The sequence below is a fragment of the Thalassophryne amazonica genome, chromosome 15, assembly GCF_902500255.1.
Source record: "Thalassophryne amazonica chromosome 15, fThaAma1.1, whole genome shotgun sequence".
Lineage (NCBI taxonomy): Eukaryota > Metazoa > Chordata > Actinopteri > Batrachoidiformes > Batrachoididae > Thalassophryne > Thalassophryne amazonica.
The window spans coordinates 70,044,746-70,069,264 of NC_047117.1; the positions used below are offsets into that span (position 1 = coordinate 70,044,746).

Here is a 24,519-nt window from a genome sequence, read left to right on the forward strand (position 1 = left end):
TGCTTTCGATCTTATTTCATCATAGTGTCTCCAAAGTACATTCCCATCAGAAAAAAGCAGCAAAAAAGTATATTTCCAGTGTTTTGTGCGATATTCCAGCGCCGTGGCCCTGCCGTCTGCGCACCGAGCTGAAGATCACAAAGTTCATCTGAAGCTGTTGTGAGGGGTATTATTATGGGGCATTGTGTGGAGAATTTTTAAAATTTCATCCATTTTGGAATAAGGCTGTAACATAAATAAAATGTGGAAAAAGTGAAGTGCTGTTAATACTTTCCATGTGTACGGTATCAGAGTTACTAATTCTTCTGTACAGAACCTCATTCCCTAAAGTTGGAACACACTTTAAAAAATATTAAGTCATTTGTTTTTACAGTCTTTTAAAAAAATTAAATGGCAGCAAATTAAACTGTGTTGGATTTTTTTCATTAAGTGGCTCATTTATTTGGAAAATGTAATGGATTTCAGGATTAGTCAGAAGACGAGTTTAACCATAATGCAGTAGGCTCATCTGTGGGAACTGGGAATATGTGGGAATTAGGAATAGAGACAGATGATGCATAGATAAAAATATTCTAGTTGTGTTGAGTCACAGCCTGTTTTTGTCACAGTGACTGTGGAGTTTAATTGCATTAGGGGGTCAAAGGTCTGGTGGTCAAAGCTGACCTGGCAACACTGCACTCACTTACCACAGAGCACAGACAATTTTAAATTGGTTCAGCAAAGATGTTCTAAATGCCAAGATGAGAAAATCATTTTGTTCAATTCTGACAGAAGTGAAAAGTTGCTGACAGGGTTACGCTGGATGGGGAAAGTGAAAGAGGAGCTTTGGTTTTACCCCACATGAAGGTGCCTGACAGCCCTTCAGATATCAGCACAAATCTGAAAAGGCCAATCACAAAGACAGTCTGGGTGGGATCTAAGGATTAGATAATCTGCTCGTGCATCCTCCTCCCACCCCCCCAAAAAAATCCCATTTTGAATATTTTTTGTCTGACAACAGGTATTTATGATTTGCAAGAATAATTAGCGAAGGTAGTCTTCCATTTTTATCGGCTCAATCTTCCACAGAATTATACATATAATAAAAGGAAAGTGGCCTCTGTGTGTTTGTGTATCTGGAGCATCAACTGAAATCCAGAAAGAGCTGACCTTCCGTCTTTGGCATACTGATGTATTTTTTCATGAGGATGCAAGTCGTGAAAACAGCAAAGTGGTCGGACCAATATGCATTTCCACAGCCTGTCTTTCAGAATAAAAGCCTGCTAGGTTGCTGCAGACCTGACAGAATTCATCAGTATGTTCATCCTCTAACATCTGGACATTTTCAGTATGGATGTGACCCTAAACCCAGAATTAACATTCACACTCCGGACAAATCAGCAGAATTGCATCTCAACTGTGTCTCACATGGGCCAAAAAAAAAAAAAAAAAAAAAAGGAAAAGGAAAAAAAATGTGAACACTGTCAGAGTGCAAATATACAGTAGTGTTCAGAATAATAGTAGTGCTATGTGAATTAAAAAGATTAATCCAGGTTTTGAGTATATTTCTTATTGTTACATGGGAAACAAGGTACCAGTAGATTCAGTAGATTTTCACAAATCCAACAAGACCAAGCATTCATGATATGCACACTCTTAAGGCTATGAAATTGGGGTATTAGTAAAAAAAAAGTAGAAAAGGGGGTGTTCATAATAATAGTAGCATCTGCTGTTGACGCTACAAACTCGAAACTATTATGTTCAAACTGCTTTGTTAGCAATCCTGTGAATCACTAAACTAGTATTTAGTTGTATAACCACAGTTTTTCATGACTTCTTCACATCTGCGAGGCATTAATTTTGTTGGTTTGGAACCAAGATATTGCTCGTGTACTAGTGTGCTTGGGGTCATTGTCTTGTTGAAACACCCATTTCAAGGGCATGTCCTCTTCAGCATAAGGCAACATGACCTCTTCAAGTATTTTGACATATCCAAACTGATCCATGATATCTGGTATGCGATATATAGTATATAGATATATAGTAGGAGAAACATGCTCATATCATGATGCTTGCACCACCATGCTTCACTGTCTTCACTGTGAACTGTGGCTTGAATTCAGAGTTTGGGGGTTGTCTCACAAACTGTCTGCGGCCCTTGGACCCAAAAAGAACAATTTTACTCTCATCAGTCCACAAAATATTCCTCCATTTCTCTTTAGGCCAGTTGATGTGTTCTTTGGCAAATTGTAACCTCTTCTGCACGTCTTTTATTTAACAAAGGGACTTTGCGGGGGATTCTTGCAAATAAATTAGCTTCACACAGGCGTCTTCTAATTGTCACAGCACTTACAGGTAACTCCAGACTGTCTTTGATCATCCTGGAGCTGATCAGTGGGTGAGCCTTTGCCATTCTGGTTATTCTTCTATCCATTTTGATGGTTGTTTTCCATTTTCTTCCACACGTCTCTGTTTTTTTTTTTTTTTTTTTTTTTGTCCATTTTAAAGCATTGGAGATCATTGTAGATGAACAGCCTATAATTTTTTGCACCTGCGTATAAGTTTTCACCTCTCCAATCAACTTTTTAATCAAACTACGCTGTTCTTCTGAACAATGTCTTGAACGTCCCATTTTCCTCAGGCTTTCAAAGAGAAAATCATGTTCAACAGGTGCTGGCTTCATCCTTAAATAGGGGACACCTGATTCACACCTGTTTGTTCCACAAAATTGACAAACTCACTGACTGAATGCCACACTACTATTATTGTGAACACCCCCTTTTCTACTTTTTTACTAATAGCCCAATTTCATAGCCTTAAGAGTGTGCATATCATGAATGCTTTGTCTTGTTGGATTTGTGAGAATCTACTGGTACCTTGTTTCCCATGTAACAATAAGAAATATACTCAAAACCTGGATTAATCTTTTTAGTCACATAGCACTACTATTATTCTGAACACTACTGTATATAAATTTGCCAAAATGTCAAAAAAAAACTTTTTTTCATGTTCTCATTATGGGGTGTTGTGAGTAGAATGTTGAGGGGGAAAATGTATTTACTCCATTTTGGAATAAGGCACATAAAATGTGGAAAAAGTAAAGTGCAGTGAATCCAGATGCACGATGTCCCCTGTGGCCTATTCCAGCACTTAGACCCCAATGCTGTACCATGAAGTGGATGAGAGTCTGTGATCCCCATTTCCCCCAGATGAGATGCCAGTCCAGTGCAGGTTATTCACATCTGAATCATCTTCATGAATTAAGGTCAAATAACAAACAATCTTGAAACCTTCCAGTATGTGATTGTAGAAACCATGTTGGTTGCTTCAAATGTGGAGTGTCATGCAAGTCAGTAACTGAAAAGTCATCTTGGACATAAAGACAAAGTCTGAACATGATACTGGAGAGTCCATTATTATTTTATGTTCTAGTGTACGTAATGCCATTCTATGGTAGGTGAGGACTTGGAGCCCATGCCTCCCTCTGATTAATAATGCTATCCACCCGACAGGTCACCTTTTTTTCTGAAGAACATAATTTTCCCAGATAGGCTTCCCTTTCTCTGGAACCTTCCATAGAGTTTAAAGAAGCATTAATCTTGGTGTGTGCAAACTGCCAACCCACTGAATGTTTGACATGAAGAAAAACTGAAATAAATCTTTGGTACTTTTATATTATAATAGCCAAGTGGTCTCTGTGTGCCTGTATGTACTGTATGTGTGTGTGTGTGTGTGTGTGTGTGTGCGTGCGTGTGTGTGTGTGTGTGGCTTCAATCGGAGAATCTGGGGAGCGCTGACATTTGCCATGTGGCATGCTTATATATTTTGTGTCAAGGATGAATGCTGCAAAAATGGAAGTTGATGGATTTTTGGAGTAATAAGGGATATTAGCTAAAATCAGTGAACAATGGACGTTGTGCTGCAATGCACCATGGGAATTGGGGATTTTAAATGTTGTTATTGTGGTTCATATTAGTTTAACAGTGTTGTTAGTGTTATTGATTTATTGTGTTTTTGAAGTTCAGTTGGTTTAGTCAGTTTAGTTAAGTGTCATGTTGCCGTTAGCATGAGTAGCAAGTGTAGTGCGTTTGATGTCTTCCGCCACCATCTCTGTTTATGGGTGTGTAACACCCCTGTGTATGCCGATCGTATTAAAAACACTGGCATATGCGGGTGTACATCTAATAAGTTATAGGTAAGTTTTTTATAAGTTAAGAGCACCTTGAAGCATGTTGAAGCGCACTGATATACGTCGTAATATGCCAAGTACCTCAAATCATTTTTCAATGTACGTATGCCAGCGTATGACTCATATGTCCCGCACATGTGGGACATAAGTTATAGGTAAGTTATGCAATTGTTGACACATGTTTCTTGTACTTTATTCATAAGATGAAATGTGTCCATTAATGCTGTCCCTTGATTGGCTGAAAGCTGCAGTCCTCATGCAAACAGACTACTTCAAATATTAAAACTGTACATTAACATGGATGAGTTTATAGTCTCTGTTGACCTTGTTGAAAGTATAAAAAAGTTTTTTCTCTGTGGAATAGTGAAGCAGTTATTACTGTAAACTTATAGACCTTTGTATGGTGGTGACTCCTCCTTGTATGAATGAGGCGGATCGCTACAGCCTGGAGGCCTTGCGGAGCATCCACCACATGATGGATGATGACCAGGATGGAGGGATTGAGGTGGAAGAGAGTGTGGAGGTAAGAAAACATGCACATCTTTTGATATATTCAACATCTCTGTTCTTACACCCAAGAGTAAGACGGCATAAAACCAGAGTACAACAGGTGCTCAGTCTGACGGAGTCAAATGCTTCTTCAAGGATACCTACAGTGTAAGTTTTCTTTTGGCTCAGTAACAAAATTGGTTTGCGTTAATAGAACATAGTAACACTGATGACTGTCACAGTTATGCAAAGAGTACAAATAACATTTTTTTCTGACTTGAGATAGCTTGTTTAATTTCAGGTTGTACCACCACCACAATTTGAAATGATATTGTTTGGCAACAAGAAAATAGGTGAGTTTTTAATCCTTTACCACTATTTTACAAACAAACCAGTAGGGGTGGTGGCCAAGTGGTTAATGCACCTGGTTTCAGGGTGGAAGGTTCCCGGTTCGAATCCCACCCCTACCACATTTCTCCATGTAATGTGGAGTTGCGTCAGGAAGGGCATCTGGTGTAAAACTTGCGCCAATTCAACATGCAGATCCACCTTGGATTTGCTGTGGCGACCCCCAGTCCAAAACAAGGGAGCAGCCGAAGGGACTTACTACTATTTTACAAACCATGGGCAAAAATAAATAAATAAATAAATGCTTTTCTCATGAAATAATAAATGTAGCGATAATTAATTAATAATTCATTCATTCATGAATCCCCTAAAGCAGCATTGTTATTTAAAAGAAAAATAATGTAGTACTATTATTATTATAAGAATGTTTTCTTTCCTTCCCACTGTAGCCAAGTGCTTGCTCACAGGGGGTCGTTTTGACCGTTGGGGTTTTACATAATTATTGTATGGCCTTGCCTTACAATATAAAGCGCCTTGGGGCAACTGTTTGTTGTGATTTGGCGCTATATAAAAAAATTGATTGATTGATTGATTATAAGAAGAGAATAGAATAGATTGCTTTTATTGTCATTGCATTTAAATACAACGAAATTGGGGAGCTGCTCCAGGAAGCTGCCTCAATGTAAACACATCCATTCCATAACACCCCCCTACCACCACCACACACACACACACACGTCACACTTTATTCATTGCGATCACACATCATTCCTGCAAACACATGCATACCATAAAACATAAGGACACAACACACAATCTCAATCTAGTGGATGAATAACTAGTGTAAAATAATGTCAATTAAATTCTGTGCATCAGGATAATCTACGTGGTCTATTAGAAAAGAAACCGACAGTTTTATTTTTTTTAAAAACTATATGGATTTGAATCACGTGTGATTACATCAGCCAAGCTTGAACCCTCGTGCGCATGCGCGAGTTTTTTCACGCCTGTCGGTGACGTCATTCGCCTGTGAGCACGCCTTGTGGAAGGAGTGGTCCAGCCCCCTCATCGGATTTTCATTGTCTGAGAAATTGCTGAGAGACTGGCGCTGTGCTTGATCAAAATTTTTTCAAGAACTGTGAGGCACATCCGAGTGGACACCATTTGAGATATTCAGCTGGTTTTCGGTGAAAATGAGAAGACGTGCGGACGGATTGGCGCGTCGGGTCGCAGCCAGCGCGGCGCGCCCGCCACAGGAAAAACACCTCAGTGTTGATAACCATTTGTAAAATCCAGGCGGCTTTTGGTGGCGTTCAGTTGAGTGAGTATCTGAGAAATTGTTTAACAGCAGGGCATGTTCCAACTTGTCCTTAAGACTTCCAACGGAGGTGTTTTTCCTGTGGCGGGCACGCCGCGCCGGCTGCGAGCCGACGCGCCAATCCGTCTGCATGTCTTTCATTAAAAAAATCTCCTTTAACAGTGGAATGTCCGGATAAACTGCTGATTCCGACCTCTTCTGAAAGTTCTCTGTTCTCTCACGACGTCCTGGGTCAACAGAGGCTTAAATTTGGAGGTTTTCAGCTTGAAACAGGATGACGACGTCGCCTCGGAGCGCTGCACGACGTCCCGCTCCGTGGGAAGTCCTTACAGCGATAGAAACAGTCCAGAATCTCTCATCAGCTGTTAAAATTTTCACCGAAAACCAGCTGAATTTCTCGAATGGTGTCCACTCAGATGTGCATCACAGTTTTTGAAAAAATTTTGATCAAGCACAGCGCCAGTCTCTCAGCAACTTCTCAGACAAAGGAATTCCGTTGAGAGGGCTGGACCACTCCTTCCACAAGGCGTGCTCACAGGCGAATGACGTCACCGACAGGCGTGAAAAAACTCTCGCATACCCACGAGGGTTCAAGCTTGGCTGATGTAATCACACGTGATTCAAATCCATATGGTTTTTTAAAAAAATAATAAGGTCAGATACTTTTCTCACAGACCTCGTACTTCAATCAGAAAAGTTTAATTTGTTAATATATATCCATTCCGGCATTTTAGACTTGCAACACATTTCATAAAATGTTGGGACACCAAAGCCTTTACCACTGTGTAATGCTGCCATTCCTTTTCACAACACTCAAAAGATTTTTTTTTGGCAAACAGGATACCAGTGATGAAACACATCCCTTTCTTCCAAACATGTTTAAGGTTTGCAGCAGTACTGGGCCATTGTTGCATTTTTTGTTTCACAGTCTAGTATCCATACCCTCTGCTTCTGCAGCCATGCATTTGTGATCTCTATACAATGTGGTTTTGCATTGTCTTACTGAAAAATTCATGGATGTCTTTGGAAAATATGTTGTCTTGAAGGCAGCACATGCTGCTCTAAAATCTCAAAGTACTTATCTGCATTAATGCTGCCACCACAAAAGTGCAGATTACCTTTGACAAGGGTACTGACACAACCTGATACCATGACAGATCCTGGCTTTTAGACTTGGTGCTAGTAACACTCTGAACGATCATTTTTGTCTTTGGTTCAGAGCACACAGTGTCCATTTGCTTCAAGAAAGATTTAGAATACTGATTTGTCTGACCACCTGCATGTTTCCACTGTGTAAACCAAGATCCCTCTGAGCCCAGAGAAGGCGATGCTGCTTCTGGACAAGGTTAAAATGAGGCTTCTTTTTTTGGACACTAAAGTTTTAGGTCACATTTGTTAACCCTCTGGAGTCCAGGGTATAATCGGCTGTTTTTGACTAATATTGGTTTTACCTTTAAAAAGTGTTTCCCTGGCCTTGTTTGGTGTCATTTTTTCAGCACAACCTCACCTGTGTGACTTTACAGTTTCTCATTCATTATGACCTACTGTTTTAACACAGTGAACCTAAAATCACACAAAAACATAAAATCTAAGTAGAAAAAAAAACTTTTTTTTTTTTTTTTTTTTTTTTTTTACTGTGAAAACCACAAACTTGTTTAATGAACCATTTTCATAACTTAAAATGTAAATATAAATTGTAAATTTCAAAAACATATGTACAAATGTAGCAAAAAAAATGCTTCAGGTGTTATGGATGTGCTGAGGGAGAACATGCAGGTGGTTGGTGTGACAGGTCATGGTGGAGCACACAGACACCTCCCACGTGTCCATCTACTTTACAAACAGCAGAGGCCCCTCTCTTATCCATCTTATAGATCCTCTTTCAGATTTTTTTTGTGAGAGCATTTGCCCTCCCTCTGGGGCATCCTCAGCTGTTCTCCCTGGATGTGCCACATGCCTCAAACTTCATGTTAGCCAGGTCCATGAACAGTTTGGGACTCGTGTAAAAATTGTCCATGTAAATGTGGTACCCAGTACCAAGCAAGGATGGCTGGATCAGGTTCATGACCACATCGTATGACAGCCCATGCTCACTTGTGGTCACAGTCTTGCCAGTGTAAATAGTGAACCTGAGTGTGTAGCCATTACGTGAAACAGCCAACACAAAAAGTTTCATGCTCCACTTTGTTGACTTGTCCTTCAAATATTGAGTCATTTCAGTCTTTGCCTTCATTGCCACCATCCTTTTATCCACTGCTAGCTCTCTCGGGTGGTAATAAGCCTGGCAGGTACTGAGAATGTCATCATAAAGAGGCCTGACTCGAAACAGTATGGTGTTCCATGGGAACCTGGTGTTCCCTTTTTTCTATCATTTTCTACATCCTCATCTGGATCACCTAGGTGGATGTTCCAGAATAATGATCTAAATCTGTCTCTGGACATTACTTTCACCGGAAAGGGCACAGACAAAATATTTTGTTTCCAGTAGTCCTGGAGACTTGGCGGTGACACCAACAACATGTATATCAGAAGTCCAAAAAATTTGTACAGATCTTCCATTTCAATGTCTGTCCACTTGTATTTTTTACCTAATGCCTTGTTTTTTGCAGCAATTTTATTGGTGTTGGTGCAAATTGTTCTAATTGTGTCAGTTGCAAAAAACAAAAGAAAAAGGTATTTTGGATTTTGGGTGGAAACTGTATCAACCTGGAGTCCTGGTGTTCTCCGAGGCTGAACTCTGCTTACTGGTGGAGCGGTGTCTGCGTCCTCCTCGGTGTTCCAGCAGTCAGGGGTGGGGTGTGTGTCTGCTGCACGTCTAAGCGGAGATCTGGATCTGGAAACAGAGGCGCGTGCTCCAACTTTCTGCTCAAATCTCCGTGTGCACGTTAGTGGATCCACCTGCTTTGGTTGCTCCTCCAGAACAAAAGAAGTATCATCTCTTTCAGCACCCGAATCCTCACTGTCTGTTTCAGACTCTGACGATGCACTGTGCGCTACGTCTTCCTCCAATTCAAAAAATAACTGAAGCGCTTGCTCCACATTCATAAAACGCCTAATTTTTACAACAAAACAAAACAAACAACAACAAAACACAAACGACACATGCTTTCCACCAGTAATAAAGAGAAAGTGACTACACAATCAGACTCATGTTGGGTGAGTGTGCTGTGATCAAACACTTGTGGGGTTAGTGAACACATGTGGGGTTAGGGACTTCTGATTGGTGGAAATTTCACAAGAAAAGAAGGAGTCATATTTCTTCCCACTGCTGCCACTGCTGCGGTAGAGAAGGAAATGATCCTTTTGGCTGCGTGTGTGTACATAAACGCACAGCGAAAAATAACAAAAATATTCATGAAAACGCATGGCGTAAAAAATACTCATATCAGGTTATACTAGGCCTATTAACAACATTTAAAATGTGCTATAAAGGTTAAAGTCTCTACGTTCAACATGCATTTAAAAGGAGCCTCAGAGTGCAGCAGATTGTTACGTCCACTTAATTAGGTCACGTGACTTTACGCGAGAGCGCGTCATTCGACTCCATAGGATTAAGGTCATTCTGCATTGTAGTGCTTGTTTCCCAAAGTAATCGCTGCCCATGTGGTTATATCAACTACTGATGAATGACCCTTCTGAAGGATCAGAGATCACAGGTGTTCAGCTTCGAATTGTGTGCTTGAATTTTACGCACTGAAATTCCTCCAGAGTCCTTGAATCTTTTAACTATATTAGGCACAGCACAGGGAGAAATATTGAATTTCCTTCCAGTCTTTCTTTGAAGAACATTGTTTTTAAACTTTTCAATAATTTTGTCACACATTTGTTGACAAACTGGAGAGCATATGCCCATCTTAGCTGCTCAAAGACAGCCTTTAATGGATGATGTTTTTGTCAACTCATCTCGGCCGCTTGTACCCGCGATCTCGTTCTTTCGGTCATGAGCCAAATCTCATGACCATAGGTGAGGATCGGAACTTAGATTGATTGGTAAATCGACAGCTCTGCCCCCCTACTCAGCTCTCTCTTCACCATGACGGTCCGATACAGCGACCGCATCACTGCAGACGCTGCACCGATCCATCTATCGATCTCACGCTCCATCCGTCCCTCACTCGTGAATAAGACCCCGAGATACTTAAACTCCTCCACCTGAGGCAAGGACACTCCAGTGACCTGAAGAGGGCAAAGCACCTTTTTCCGGTCGAGAACCATGGCCTCGGATTTGGAGGTTCTGATTCTCATCCCGGACGCCTCACACTCGGCTGCAAACCGCCCCAGTGCATGCTGAAGGTCCTGATTTGACAAAGCCAATAGAACCACATCGTCCGCAAACAGCAGAGACGAGATTCTGTGGTTCCCAAACCAGACCCCCTCTACACCCTGGCTGCGCCTAGAAATTCTGTCCATAAAATAATGAACAGAAACCGGTGACAAAGGGCAGCCCTGGCAGAGGCCATCGTGCAGTGGAAACAGGTTTGACTTACTACCGGCAATGCGAACCAAGCTCCTGCTGCGGTCGTACAGGGACCGGATAGCCCTTAGCAAAGGACCCCAGACCCCGTACTCCTGGAGCACTCCCCATAGGGTGCCCCGAGGGACACGGTCGAACGCCTTCTCCAGATCCACAAAACACATGTGGACTGGTTGGGCGAACTCCCATGAACCCTCGGGCACCCGATGGAGCGTGTAGAGCTGGTCCAGTGTGCTGCGACCAGGACGAAAACCACACTCCTCCTCCTGAATCCGAGGTTCGACCAACGGTCGAATTCTCCTCTCCAGTACTCTGGAATAGACCTTACCGGGGAGGCTGAGGAGTGTGATCCCCCTATAATTGGAACACACCCTCCGGACCCCCTTCTTAAACAGAGGGACCACCACCCCGGTCTGCCAATCCAGAGGCACTGTCCCCGATTGCCACGCGATGTTGCAGAGGTGTGTCAGCCAAGACAGTCCCACAACATCCAGAGACTTAAGGTACTCAGGATGGATTTCATCCACCCCAGGAGCCTTGCCACCAAGGAGCTTTCCAACCACCTCGGTGACTTCTGCCTGGGTAATGGATGAGTCCGCCTCTGGGTCCCCAGTCTCTGCCTCCTCTTCGGAAGACGTGACGATGGGATTGAGGAGATCCTCGAAGTACTCCTTCCACCACCCGACAACATCCCCAGTCAGGGTCAACAGCTCCCCACCCGCACCATAAACAGTGCTGGTGGAGAGCTGCTTCTGCCTCCTGAGGCGTTGGATGGTTTGCCAGAATCTCTTCGAGGCCGACCGATAGTCCTCCTCCATAGCCTCCCCGAACTCCTCCCAGAGCCGAGTTTTTGCCTCTGCGACCACACGGGCTGCGGCACGCTTGGCCTGCTGGTACCTGTCAGCTGCCTCTGGGGTCCCACCTACCAACAAAGATAAGTAGGACTCCTTCTTCAGCTTGACGGCATCCCTTACTTCCGGTGTCCACCACTGGGTTCGGGGATTGCCGCCACGACAGGCACCAGAGACCTTGCGACCACAGCTACGAGCGGCCGCATCAGCAGTGGAGGTGGAGAACATGGTCCACTCGGACTCCATGTCTCCAACCTCCCCCGGGATCTGGGAGAAGCTCTCCCGGAGGTGGGAGTTGAAGACCTCCCTGACAGAGGGTTCTGCCAGTTGTTCCCAGCAGACCCTCATGATATGTTTGGGCCTGCCAGGTCTGACCGGCTTCCTCCCCTCCCAGCAGATCCAACTCACCACCAGGTGGTGATCGGTCGACAGCTCTGCCCCTCTCTTTACTCGAGTGTCCGAGACACGTGGCCGAAGGTCAGATGATACGACTACAAAGTCGATCATCGACCTCCGGCTCAGGGTGTCCTGGTGCCACGTGCATTTATGGACACCCTTGTGCTCAAACATGGTGTTCGTGATGGACAAACTGTGACTAGCACAGAAGTCCAACAACTGAACACCACTCGGGTTCAGATCGGGGAGGCCGTGCTTCCCGATCACCCCCCTCCAGGTCTCACTGTTGCCGCCCATGTGGGCGTTGAAATCCCCCAGGAGAACAATGGAGTCCCCAATCGGAGCGCTATCTAGTACCCCTCCCAGGGACTCTAGGAAGGTCGGGTACTCTGCACTGCTGCTCGGCCCGTAGGCCGAGACAACGGTGAGAGACCTGTCCCCGACCCGAAGGCGTAGAGACGCGAGCCTCTCGTTCACTGGAGTGAACTCCAACACATGGCGACTGAGCTGGGGAGCAATAAGCAATGCAACCCCAGCTCTCCGCCTCTCCCCGTGGGCAAAGCCAGAAAAATGAAGCGTCCAGCCCCTCTCCAGGAGTTGGGTACCAGAGCCCATGCTGTGCGTGGAGGTGAGCCCAACTATCTCTAGTCGGTATCTCTCAACCTCCCGCACAAGCTCAGGCTCCTTGCCTCCCAGTGAGGTGACATTCCACGTCCCAACAGCCAGGGGCTGTGAGCATGGACCGGGCCGCCAGGCCACCCGCCCTCGACTGCCACCCAATCCTCTCTGCACCCGACCCCCATGGCCCCCTCTGCAGGTGGTGAACCCACAGGAGGGTGGGCCCACATTGCTCCTTCGGGTTGAGCCCGGCCGGGCCCCATGGGCTAAGGCCCGACCACCAGGCGCTCGCGCGCGAGCCCCAGCCCCAGGCCTGGCTCCAGGGTGGGACCCCGGCTCCGCCATACCGGGCAACGTCTCGGTCCTTGATCTTTCACTGGTCATGGAGGTTCTGAGCTGCCCTTAGTCTGACCCGTCACCTAGGACCTGTTTGCCTTGGGAGACCCTACAGGGAGCACAAAGCCCCCGACAACATAGCTCCTAGGATCATCCGGGTATGCAAACTCCCCCACCACGATAAGGTGGCAGCCAGAGGGGGAATCCTGCCTAATTTTTTAATTCTTTAAACAAAATGACCTGCCTAAATTTGTTTAAAGAATTATTGCACACTTTCTGTAGATCCTAGAAACTTCAATTCACTTTTCAGATATTACTGTGTTTGCCTGCTATATTATATTTTAACTGAAATTGCTGATCCAAACAACCAATGATTTATAAAGGAAAATCATGGAAATCATCAGTGGTGGCCAAACCTTTGCATACAACTGTATTAACAAATTAAATGATGTCAATCAAACAAAACATGCAATATTTTGGGTAAATGTAAAGTAAATATAAGAATCACTGTTTTTATTTATTTATTTATTTATTTATTTATTTTCAATACCATCCCAACTTTTTCTGATTTAGGGTTGAACATTTACGCTACCAAAGCAGAGTTTTTATCAGGAGGGGAACTAATGATTTAAATGTTATTAACAAACATGTGTCTTCTGAATACAATTGTGTCAACAAGTCTGAATGTGCATGCATTCAAGCACATGAAGAAATGCACATAAAAGTGTGTTTGTGCACATGTGCAACATTGTTCAATGAGTCTGCAAGTCTCTGGTTATATATATGTGACATTGGTAAACCCAGAATGCTTTATCCTTCCAGAATGCAGTGCATGGATATAATATCCAGGGAGTCGGGTTGCAGTTGCCATAGAGATGACAAGGGAGGGGTTTGGGCAGTCCCAAGATTCCTCTGTCATCATATGAAGCCTCCATTTAGAACTGAGGATGCATTACAAGACAGTGCTGGACATACTTAAGTTTGCTTCTAAATAAAAACATGCTGAAAGCACCCACTCTTTAGCTCCTTAGACTGGAACAGGAGGAGAGAACACGCAGCTTGTCAGGCCAGGTTGCGTAACATGCAGCACCAGTGCATCAAAACTTCATTAAACTGCTTTGGGTCTCCACTGCGACCTCCACTGTGATCTGGATCCATCTTTATTTTAAAAATAGGCATCTATCTTCCACAGCTAGTTATTATGTTGGTGCCAGCTTGACCTTGTCCAGTAACTGAGGTTCTTAGCAATGAGACACCCATGGGTGGGATCAGGAAGATACTCCACATGATGACATCTTTACCTCATCCAGGTCTCCCTAAGCAACTGCTCATTTGTAACAAACCCCAACAGTACCCAAGGATTTTATTTAGAGACCTAATGTAGTACCAAAGATATCCAGTCATTGCTTTACCTAATTGGTTAGCATCCAGGCTGCACAAATACTATATAGCAATAGTGGACTGAAGATGTAGACCTCAGGCCTTTGTGAAGCTATGACTCCATGACACCTTAAGCTCTTTCTCGGACCTCAAATGCTGAGCTCATGTATACATGAATTTCATTTTGGGTGTATGTAAGGGAGACCTCCAGGGAGACATCCAGGTCTCCCTAAGCAACTGCTCATTTGTAATAAACCCCAACAGTACCCAAGGATTTTATACTCAACAAAAATATAAACGCAACATTTTTGGTTTTGCTCCCATTTTGTACGAGATGAACTCAAAGATCTAAAACTTTTTCCACATACACAATATCACCATTTCCCTCAAATATTGTTCACAAACCAGTCTAAATCTGTGATAGTGAACACTTCTCATTTGCTGAGATAATCCATCCCACCTCACAGGTGTGCCATATCAAGATGCTGATTAGACACCATGATTAGTGCACAGGTGTGCCTTAGACTGTCCACAATAAAAGGCCACTCTGAAAGGTGCAGTTTTGTTTTATTGGGGGGGATACCGGTCAGTATCTGGTGTGACCACCATTTTCCTCATGCAGTGCAACACATCTCCTTCGCATAGAGTTGATCAGGTTGTCAATTGTGGCCTGTGGAATGTTGGTCCACTCCTCTTCAATGGCTGTTCGAAGTTGCTGGATATTGGCAGGAACTGGTACACGCTGTCGTATACACTGGTCCAGAGCATCCCAAACATGCTCAGTGGGTGACATGTCCGGTGAGTATGCCGGCCATGCAAGAATGGGACATTTTCAGCTTCCAAGAATTGTGTATAGATCCTTGCAAACATGGGGCCGTGCATTATCCTGCTGCAACATGAGGTGATGTTCTTGGATGTATGGCACAACAATGGGCCTCAGGATCTCGTCACGGTATCTCTGTGCATTCAAAATGCCATCAATAAAATGCACCTGTGTTCTTCGTCCATAACAGACGCCTGCCCATACCATAACCCCACCGCCACCATGGGCCACTCGATCCACAACACTGACATCAGAAAACCGCTCACCCACACGACGCCAACACCTTGTCTGCCATCTGCCCTTAACAGTGTGAACCGGGATTCATCCATGAAGAGAACACCTCTCCAACGTGCCAAACACCAGCGAATGTGAGCATTTGCCCACTCAAGTCGGTTACGACGATGAACTGGAGTCAGGTCGAGACCCCGATGAGGACGACGAGCATGCAGATGAGCTTCCCTGAGACGGTTTCTGACAGTTTGTGCAGACATTCTTTGGTTATGCAAACCGATTGTTTCAGCAGCTGTCCGAGTGGCTGGTCTCAGACGATCTTGGAGGTGAACATGCTGGATGTGGAGGTCCTGGGCTGGTGTGGTTACACGTGGTCTGCGGTTGTGAGACTGGTTGGATGTACTGCCAAATTCTCTGAAACGCCTTTTGAGATGGCTTATGGTAGAGAAATGAACATTCAATACACGAGCAACAGCTCTGGTTGACATTCCTGCTGTCAGCTTGCCAATTGCACGCTCCCTCAAATCTTGCGACATCTGTGGCATTGTGCTGTGTGATAAAACTGCACCTTTCAGAGTGGCCTTTTATTGTGGACAGTCTAAGGCACACCTGTGCACTAATCATGGTGTCTAATCAGCATCTTGATATGGCACACCTGTGAGGTGGGATGGATTATCTCAGCAAAGGAGAAGTGCTCACTATCACAGATTTAGACTGGTTTGTGAACAATATTTGAGGGAAATCGTGATATTGTGTATGTGGAAAAAGTTTTAGATCTTTGAGTTCATCTCATGCAAAATGGGAACAAAACCAAAAGTGTTGGGTTTATATTTTTGTTGAGTGTATTTAGAGCCCCAATGTAGTACCAAAGATAACCAGTCATTGCTTTACCTAATTGTATTTCATCCAGGCTGCACAAATAACTATACAGCAATAGTAGGTTGAAGTCGTAGACATTAGGCTGTTGTGAAGCTATGACTCCATGACACCATAAGCTCTTCCTCGGACCTCAAATGCTGAGCTCGTGTATACATGAATTTCACTCCAGCTTCCCAACCATCTATCTGTCTTTGCAGTTCATCATAGAAGATATGAAGCAGCAGCAGACCAACAAACACAGTAACCTTCACAGAGAAGACCAACACATCACTGTAGAAGAACTCTGGGAGGCCTGGAAGACTTCTGAAGGTGTGCTTTTGTGTATATGTGAGATTTATAGTGTGTATCTGAATTACAGTATGACTTTGTGTCATGCTTAGTTGTTTCTTTTCTCAGTGCATAATTGGACTCAAGATGATGTGCTTCAATGGCTGAAGGAGTTTGTAGAATTGCCACAGTATGAGAGGAACTTTAAAGACTTCAAGGTTGATGGAAACACACTCCCCAGGTGAGAGGAGCCAGTGATCAGTCCTCTGAGTGATTCTTATTTTGGAACAGCTACAAGTTTAACCCGAAAGTGTACACCTTCTCCAAAGCCCAACAATCCTGGAATTTTGCTTTGAGATTAGCAATATTGTTGCATGTTTGTACCCATATACAATAATGCAATGGTTCTTAAAATTTACTGTCATGATTCATTTTGGAAGGAGGAAAAACACTGTCCATTTTTAAATGTATGTGCTTCTGTTGAACATTTAAGTCGCCTGAATTTGATGCTACTTGCAAGTCACATCCCCCCCTCTGGAGTTTACACCCCTGCACTCGTTCTGCATCTCCTAGCAACTTCATTAGCAAAGTCATGTCTGAACGTATAAATCACTTTAACCTTGATCTGCACTTTTTCCCAGATTAACAAGAAATTGTCTATCAAAAGATACATTTTATGGAGATCATTGTATTGATGAAAATGCTGAAAAATGCTCCGTCTTGCCATGTAAACTCTAAAGCAACTCGTAAACTGGTGCCAAGGTGCAACAGACCCTTCAACTACAATATCCCCATACCTCCAACTCTTCAGCTGTTGGTATAATTTTTTTCCCCCACCAATTGAGATTCATGCATTATTTTCTGAAAGACTGATGAAAATCATGACAAATGCTTGATCATGGAATATCCGTGATAGTTGGAGTGGGTGGGAATACATGATTTGAATTCATACTAAGTTTAAGGAATCTTGGTCCTGTCAAGGTTTGATATTTTGTCTGGTTTTCTGTTTTATTTTTTTTTTGGTCTGTTTTCTTTTTTTACTGTTTCATTGATTTTCTGTATGTTCATTTTGTTGTCGGGGTTTTCTGCTTAGGTCTGTCTGTCATGATCTCTCTTGTTTATCTCTTGGTTCTTGATGATGGGTGTTTCCCTCTCTCTGGCCACGCCCTGGTCCCGGTGCTTTCCATGCACACCTGTTCCTGATTTGCCGATTGTCACTTGGGGTTATTTAAGCTCACTGGGTGTGTTTGTTCCTCGCCAGATTGATGCACCTTGTGCCTTCTCTCCAGCGCTTGATTTTGTGTTCCATAGTCCTGCCTGCCTTGTTGTGTTCTCAACCTCCTGCCCAGTTTTTCTGACCTCGCCAAAGCCTGATGATTGTTGTACTGCTGCTGTGTTTTTTTTTTGTTTTTTTTTTGGACTCCCTTCTCGTGTACTGACCACTGCTATCCTCACCACTAAAGTCTTTCTACAACCAGAGCTGTTTGTGTGAGCCTCACATTTCTGTCCAAACATACTTGACTAATCTGCCTGTCAGGTCCAAAGATTTTTGAATCATTCTGGTGATAAGAAACAAAGTCAACAAGAACTTTTTTCTATATCCTGAGCTACATTAAAGTTGAAAAAGTTGCTATGTTGGTTTAGATACAAATGATCTACAGTCAATATCTGGATCCCAATCCAAACCAGCGGCTATTGCTCAGTGACTGGTGGATACACTCGAGCCTCCATAATCCTTAACAACAGGTTCAAAAAAATGAATGAATGCTGAAAGATGAATACAAAACACAGTGATCCTGTGCCATTAATGGTAGAGGTAATCATACAGTTAATTCATGCTATGCTGAAAAAAATACATCCTTCTGTGTGGTTGTATAAATTAAAGCGTTCTTAAAGTATGGATCATCGACAGTCATTGTTTAAAATCATGCTGAAACTGTTTTCTGTGACATGTATGCAGGATTGCAGCAAACGAGCCATCGTTTCTGAGTGTCCAGTTGAGAGTTCAGGACCAGAGGGACAAACAGAAGCTCAACATTAAAGCACTGGATGTGGTGCTGTTTGGGCCTCCCACACGTAAGAACATTTCTTTACTCTCTGCCATCTTCCACCTTTCTTCTTTGCCAGCTGACTCTCTTCATCTGCATGTCTGATGAAGTTTTGGGCTGTTGAGAATATCTGACGGTCATGTGCTTCTTAAGGAAAAGCCCAATAACAAAATAGTGCCAAATCGGAAATGACCTTTTAACCTTTTAACATTAATGAATCAGCACTAGTTGTGCATTTTGTTTTGTATCAATTAAATCTCAATGTCATGCTGATGAGACATTTAACATACCACTGGGAGTGTCCCTCAGCTGTCATTCACAACCTGTTCAAATCCGTAAATCCATAACTCACATGCTGACCCAACAGCAATTTGAATAAACCAACCTGATTTGAATGAATAGTAATTATGAAAATACATGTAGTGCACTATACGAGGTCTGTTAGAAAAGTATCCGACCTTTTTATTTTTTTCAAAAACCATATGGATTTGAATCACATGTGATTGCATCAGCCAAGCTTGAATCTTTGTGCGCATGCGTGAGTTTTTTCACGCCTGTCGGTTGCGTCATTTGCCTGTGAGCAGGCTTTGTGTGAGCAGTGGTCCACCCCTCTCGTCGGATTTTTATTGTGAATAAAATGTCTGAACGATTTGGAGCTTTGCTGCATCAATTTTTTCCAGAAACTGTGAGAGACCTCCAGGTGGTAACCATTCGGAAAATTCAAATGGCTTTGAGGGACGATTTTATGGGGATTACACAGATTAAGGAGTGCTCCAGCCGGTTTAAAGACCGCCCACAGCTGCTGAGAGTGCGCCGCGCTCCTGTTCATACCTTTGACCCCAATAAATTGGGCCATTATTGTGTCACTAAAGAGCAGATTTTGGACTTAAACAATTCAGGTGCTGAAAGTTTCAGTTTGGCATTTAAAAAAATGACATCAAATTCCTTATTTTTGACACGGACCACTTTACTGTTCACTTTATTCCAATAATAAGATTGAAAAAAAAGGCTTTTTTACATTCTGGACAGCTGTTTGTCACACAATGGGAGCCATCATTTGCTACATATTTTATACACATAAAACAGTACCTGTTGTGACAGCGATACAAATGTTGATGGGGCCTTTGCCCTATCAATCAAATCCTCTAGTAATCTTCTGTTGCATTACACAAAAGAACTTCAAAATTGAAAGTGCTTTCAGAAATGACATAATCAAGAAGCTAAAAAGCTACATGTTAACCTGGAGGTCAACTTGTACTTGAGATGCAAATACCAGTGGATTAGATAATGATAAAATGTGCTGAGATCATTTTATTGTGGAGAAGGGAGTGTTCATGCAGATATTCAGATATTCCCACACTGATAAGGTAATGATAATAGTAATAAGCCCTACATACGAGGTCTGTCAATAAAGTATAGGTCCTTTTTATTTTTTTCAAAAACTATATGGATTTCATTCATGTTTTTACGTCAGACATGCTTGAACCCTCGTGCGCATGCGTGAGTTTTTCCACTGTTAAAGGAGATTTTTTTAATGAAAGACGTGCAGGCGGATTGCAGCGTCGGCTCGCAGCCGCCGCGACGCTCCGCCACAGGAAAAACACCTCCGTTGGAAGCCTTAAGGACAAGTTGGAACATGTCCAGCTGTTAAACAATTTCTCATATACTCACTCCACTGAAAGCCATCAAAAGCCGCCTGGATTTTACAAATGGTTATCAACACGGAGGTGTTTTTCCTGTGCCGCCGCACTGCGCCGGCTGCGTCCCGACGCACAGACCAGTCCGCACGTCTTTCATTAAAAAAATCTCCTTTAACAGTGGAATATCCGGATAAAATGCTGAAACCGACTTCTTCTGAAACTTCTCTGTTCTCTCACGACGTCCTGGATCAATAGAGCCTGAAATGTGGAGGTTTTCAGCTTGAAACAGGCTGACGACGGCGCCTGGGACTGCTGCGCGACGTCTCGCTCCGTGGGAAGTCCTTAAAGCGACAGTATCACCTCAAAATCTCTCATCAGCCATTAAAATTTTCACTGAAAACCAGCTTAATTTTTCGAACCGTGTCCACTTCGATGTGCCTCACAGGTTTAGAAAACATTTTGATCAAACAAAGCGCCAGTCTCTCAACAACTTCTCAGACAAAGGAATTCCGACGAGGGGCTGGACGACTCCTCCCACAAGGAGTGCTCACAGGTGAATGACATCACCGACAGGCGTGGAAAAACTCACGCATGCGCACGAGGGTTCAAGCATGTCTGACGTAAAAACATATGAATGAAATCCATATAGTTTTTGAAAAAAATAAAAAGGACCTATACTTTATTGACAGCCCTCGTACGTAGACTCTAGGTTGATTGGTTTTGGTGTTTTATCTCCAGATTCCGTAACTTAAAGTGAATAAGAGTTTAGACACTAGACAGTGTCTATATGTGTCCACTCTTTTCAGTATTAAATGAACACTTTTTATTGTTAACTTTAACATTATTAGTGTTTAACACAGACCCTGTTAATTCAACAGTGTAAGAGTAACACTTTTGAAAAGTGTTGATTTAACCCTATTCTGGACTTTTGGGGTCCATTGGACTCCATGGCAATTGCTTTCTCCATATTGTACTCACTAAAGTCTTGAATAGGGTTAAGAGTGGACACATATAGACACTTTCTAGAGTTAGTTTAACTCTGGTGACCTGTGTACCCATTTACAGCTGGGTGGACGTGCACAAAGCATATGAAATGTCTTAAATGAGATCTCTTTGACACGGCTATTATGTCACTTTCACTTTTAATGTCATGACTTACCGCAGGTCCTCCTCATAATTACATGAAGGACCTGCTGTTAATTGTCTCGGTTGTGATGGGAGTTGGGGGTTGCTGGTTTGCTCGGGCTCAGAACAAAGCCAGTAAAATCCACATATCCAAGATGATGAAAGACTTGGAAAGTCTGCAGAGAGCCGAGCAGAGCCTGATAGATCTGCAGGAGCAGTGAGTATCTCTGTGCGCTCCTGCACATTAGTGAACTGTTTGAGCGCACCGAAAACATTTCCACTTCTCTCCCAGACTGGAGCGAGCCCAGGAAGAGAAGCGTAATGTAGCGGAGGAGAAACAGAACCTGGAGTGGAAGATGCGGGTTGAGATCAGGGGGGCGCAGGAGGAGGCCCACCGCCTGCACCAGCTGAGGCAGGGAGCTGTGAGCGAGCTCAGCCGCCTCCGATATGCAGAGGAGGAGCTGGAGCAGGTAGAAACGACTCGCATCTGTTTTCCTTTCATGTGAAACATGCTTCAACCTTTGACTGTTATTACCCCTTCAGGTCCGTGGGGCGTTGAAGCAGGCGGAAAAAGATATGCAGGCTAACTGGTCTGCTTCAGAGGCCCTCCAGCAGTGGCTGCAGCTGACTCATGAGGTAGAGGTCCAGTACTACAACGTCAAAAAACAGAGCGCAGAACTAAAGCTGACCACTGCCAAGGAAGAGGTAGAGACTCTTTTGCTTTGTCCTCTTAACGCAGCAGAATACTTCATCCAACAGACTGTTTGGTTTGCTCAGTTCAAACTTTTGAAGGTGAGAGGGAGAAGTGAGTTTCTGACGCTGGCACTTCCACGGTCTCAACAGTCTTGTGAATTTGTTGACCTGTTGTGCAGTGGCACCTGGACACCAAGTTGTTTTCCCACAGACCCGTATTCTACTTTATACATGTTATTTCAGCCATGGAAGCATGAAGCAACTCGAACAACACTCAGAGAGTGCATACCTCTTCCGAGGTCCAAGTTTCTCTTTACGTCTCTGTTGACATTTTCCTTTTATAGAGTTTTTGAAGTTTTTCCTTTTAAAGACTTTCTTTCCAACCGTCCCCAGACTGTGAGACTCGGCCCCCACCTCTCCTCCACCCGCACGCTGAGCATCGGCTCTCCACAGGGCTGCATGCTGAGCCCCCTCCTCTACTGCCTCTACACCTACGACTGCAGACCGGCCCACAAGAACAACCTTATCGTCAAGTTTGCAGACGATACCACAGTGGTCGATCTCATCTCCGGAGGTGATGAGACTGCCTACAGAGAGGAGATCCAGCAGCTGGCAGCCTGGTGCTCAGAGAACAACCTCGCTCTGAACACTAGGAAGTCCAGAGAGATCATCATTGACTTCAGGAAACACTGCACCGACCCTGCCCCCTTCTCATCAATGGCGAGCGTGTGGAAAGGGTCCACACCTTCAGGTATCTTGGCGTTCTCATCTCAGACTGCATCTCCTGGTCCAACAACATCTCCTCTATCCTCAAGAAGTACAACCTTAACACCGACCTGCTGCTGGCCTTCTACCGCTCATCCATTGAGAGCCTGCTGACATACTGCATCACAGTATGGTTTGGCAGCTCCACCGCTGCTGACAGGGAGAGAATGCAGAGGGTTGTTACGGCAGCACAGAAGATCATCGGCCACCCTCTCCCCTCCCTGTTGGACATTTACACCTCCCACTGCCTCATCAGAGCCAAAGCGATCTCCAAAGACTGTTTTCACCCTGGCTCTGCCCTGTTTGACCTGATGCCCTCAGAGGCACTACAGGCTCACAAGGACAAAAACAAACAGACTGAAAAACAGTTTCTTCCCCAAAGCCATAACCACATTGAACTCTAGCATGCACTGATCCTCCTCGTGCAATCCTAACCATGTGCAATAACCCAATCACCCATGGACAATATTCATTTCTGTGCAATATATTTATATCCTAGCCGCACCTTGCACTAGTGTCAATTATATATATAGTTTTCCTTACATTGTTGAATTTTTCTTTATATCTTGTTTTTGATACATACTCTTGCACTATTTTTATTTTTATTCTATTTTATTGTACTGCAACTGGATGGCCCTAATCTCGTTGTACCAATGTATAATGACAATAAAAGGCATTCTGATTATCCCTTTGTTGTTGTAAGAAGGCTCTTCCTTCTCCAACATTGTTCAGTCCTGATTACTAACCTGTGATACCGATCTTCTTGATCACTGATCCCTCATCTTAAATTTTTGATCTTTGATCTTGATCACTGAGCTTTTATCCAGACTTTTCTGTTCTGTTCTTTCATCCCATTTGCTGACCTTTGATCACTTCTCAAATATTCTTAGATCCTGATTGCTAACACGTGAACACAATCCAAATCTTCTTGATCATTGGTTTCTGATCTTTTGATCTTTGATCTTTATTGCTGACATTTGATCAGCATGATTCATCTTTGATCCTGACCTTACATCCCAATTTATGAATGTTCGCATATATTTTTTATACTAATCACTCAGCTTTCATCCTGATTGTGGATGTTTGAGTTTTGTGAGTTTTATATGTTTTGTCTTTTTTGTCCATCTTTGATCATGAGGGTCCTGATCGTTGAATGAATCAGCAGTTCTGATGATGGTGTCAAAAAATTTAAGATCCAAGATCAAAAAGAGGATTGTTGTCAAAGGATTTAGGATCAGTGACCAAAGTTCAAGATCTCCCTCTTGATTCAGCTCCAGACCAAAATGTAACCAACTGCCTTTTTACCCAAGGTCTTCTTTTCCACCAAATTTAATTGAAATCTGTTCATACCCTTCATGCATTAAGTTGAAAAGCAAACTGCAATATGAAGATACTGTAATCTCCTTGATGAAGGTGACAACAATAACAATTGTGTTACAACTGTGGGGGAAAAATCAAACTGCTGAACCTGTTCACCAGTAGCCTTCTTTTAAACACCCACTCTGCATGGGGGGCGGGGGGTGGCTTTTTTTGTCCCACCCCCCCAATATGCGCACTGTCAAATGAAGTAAGCTTATACCAGCTTTTACGACTTCATTCAATAGAATGCTTGGATGAATTATGCTGCTTCCTTTATATTTAAAGAGATAATTAATTTCCTTAATCTCCTG

At 43.4% G+C, this 24,519-nt stretch overlaps 1 protein-coding gene across 1 annotated transcript in view; it reads left to right on the forward strand.

Annotated features, from left to right (window-relative positions):
* Positions 1-24,519, forward strand: part of LOC117526849 (stromal interaction molecule 2-like) — a 42,061-nt gene that overhangs the window by 13,865 nt on the left and 3,677 nt on the right. Inside the window, 7 exon segments of the mRNA XM_034188927.1 lie at positions 4,561-4,691; positions 16,509-16,620; positions 16,708-16,819; positions 18,539-18,654; positions 21,431-21,608; positions 21,684-21,861; positions 21,935-22,096. Coding sequence (XP_034044818.1) covers positions 4,561-4,691; positions 16,509-16,620; positions 16,708-16,819; positions 18,539-18,654; positions 21,431-21,608; positions 21,684-21,861; positions 21,935-22,096 — 989 coding nt within the window.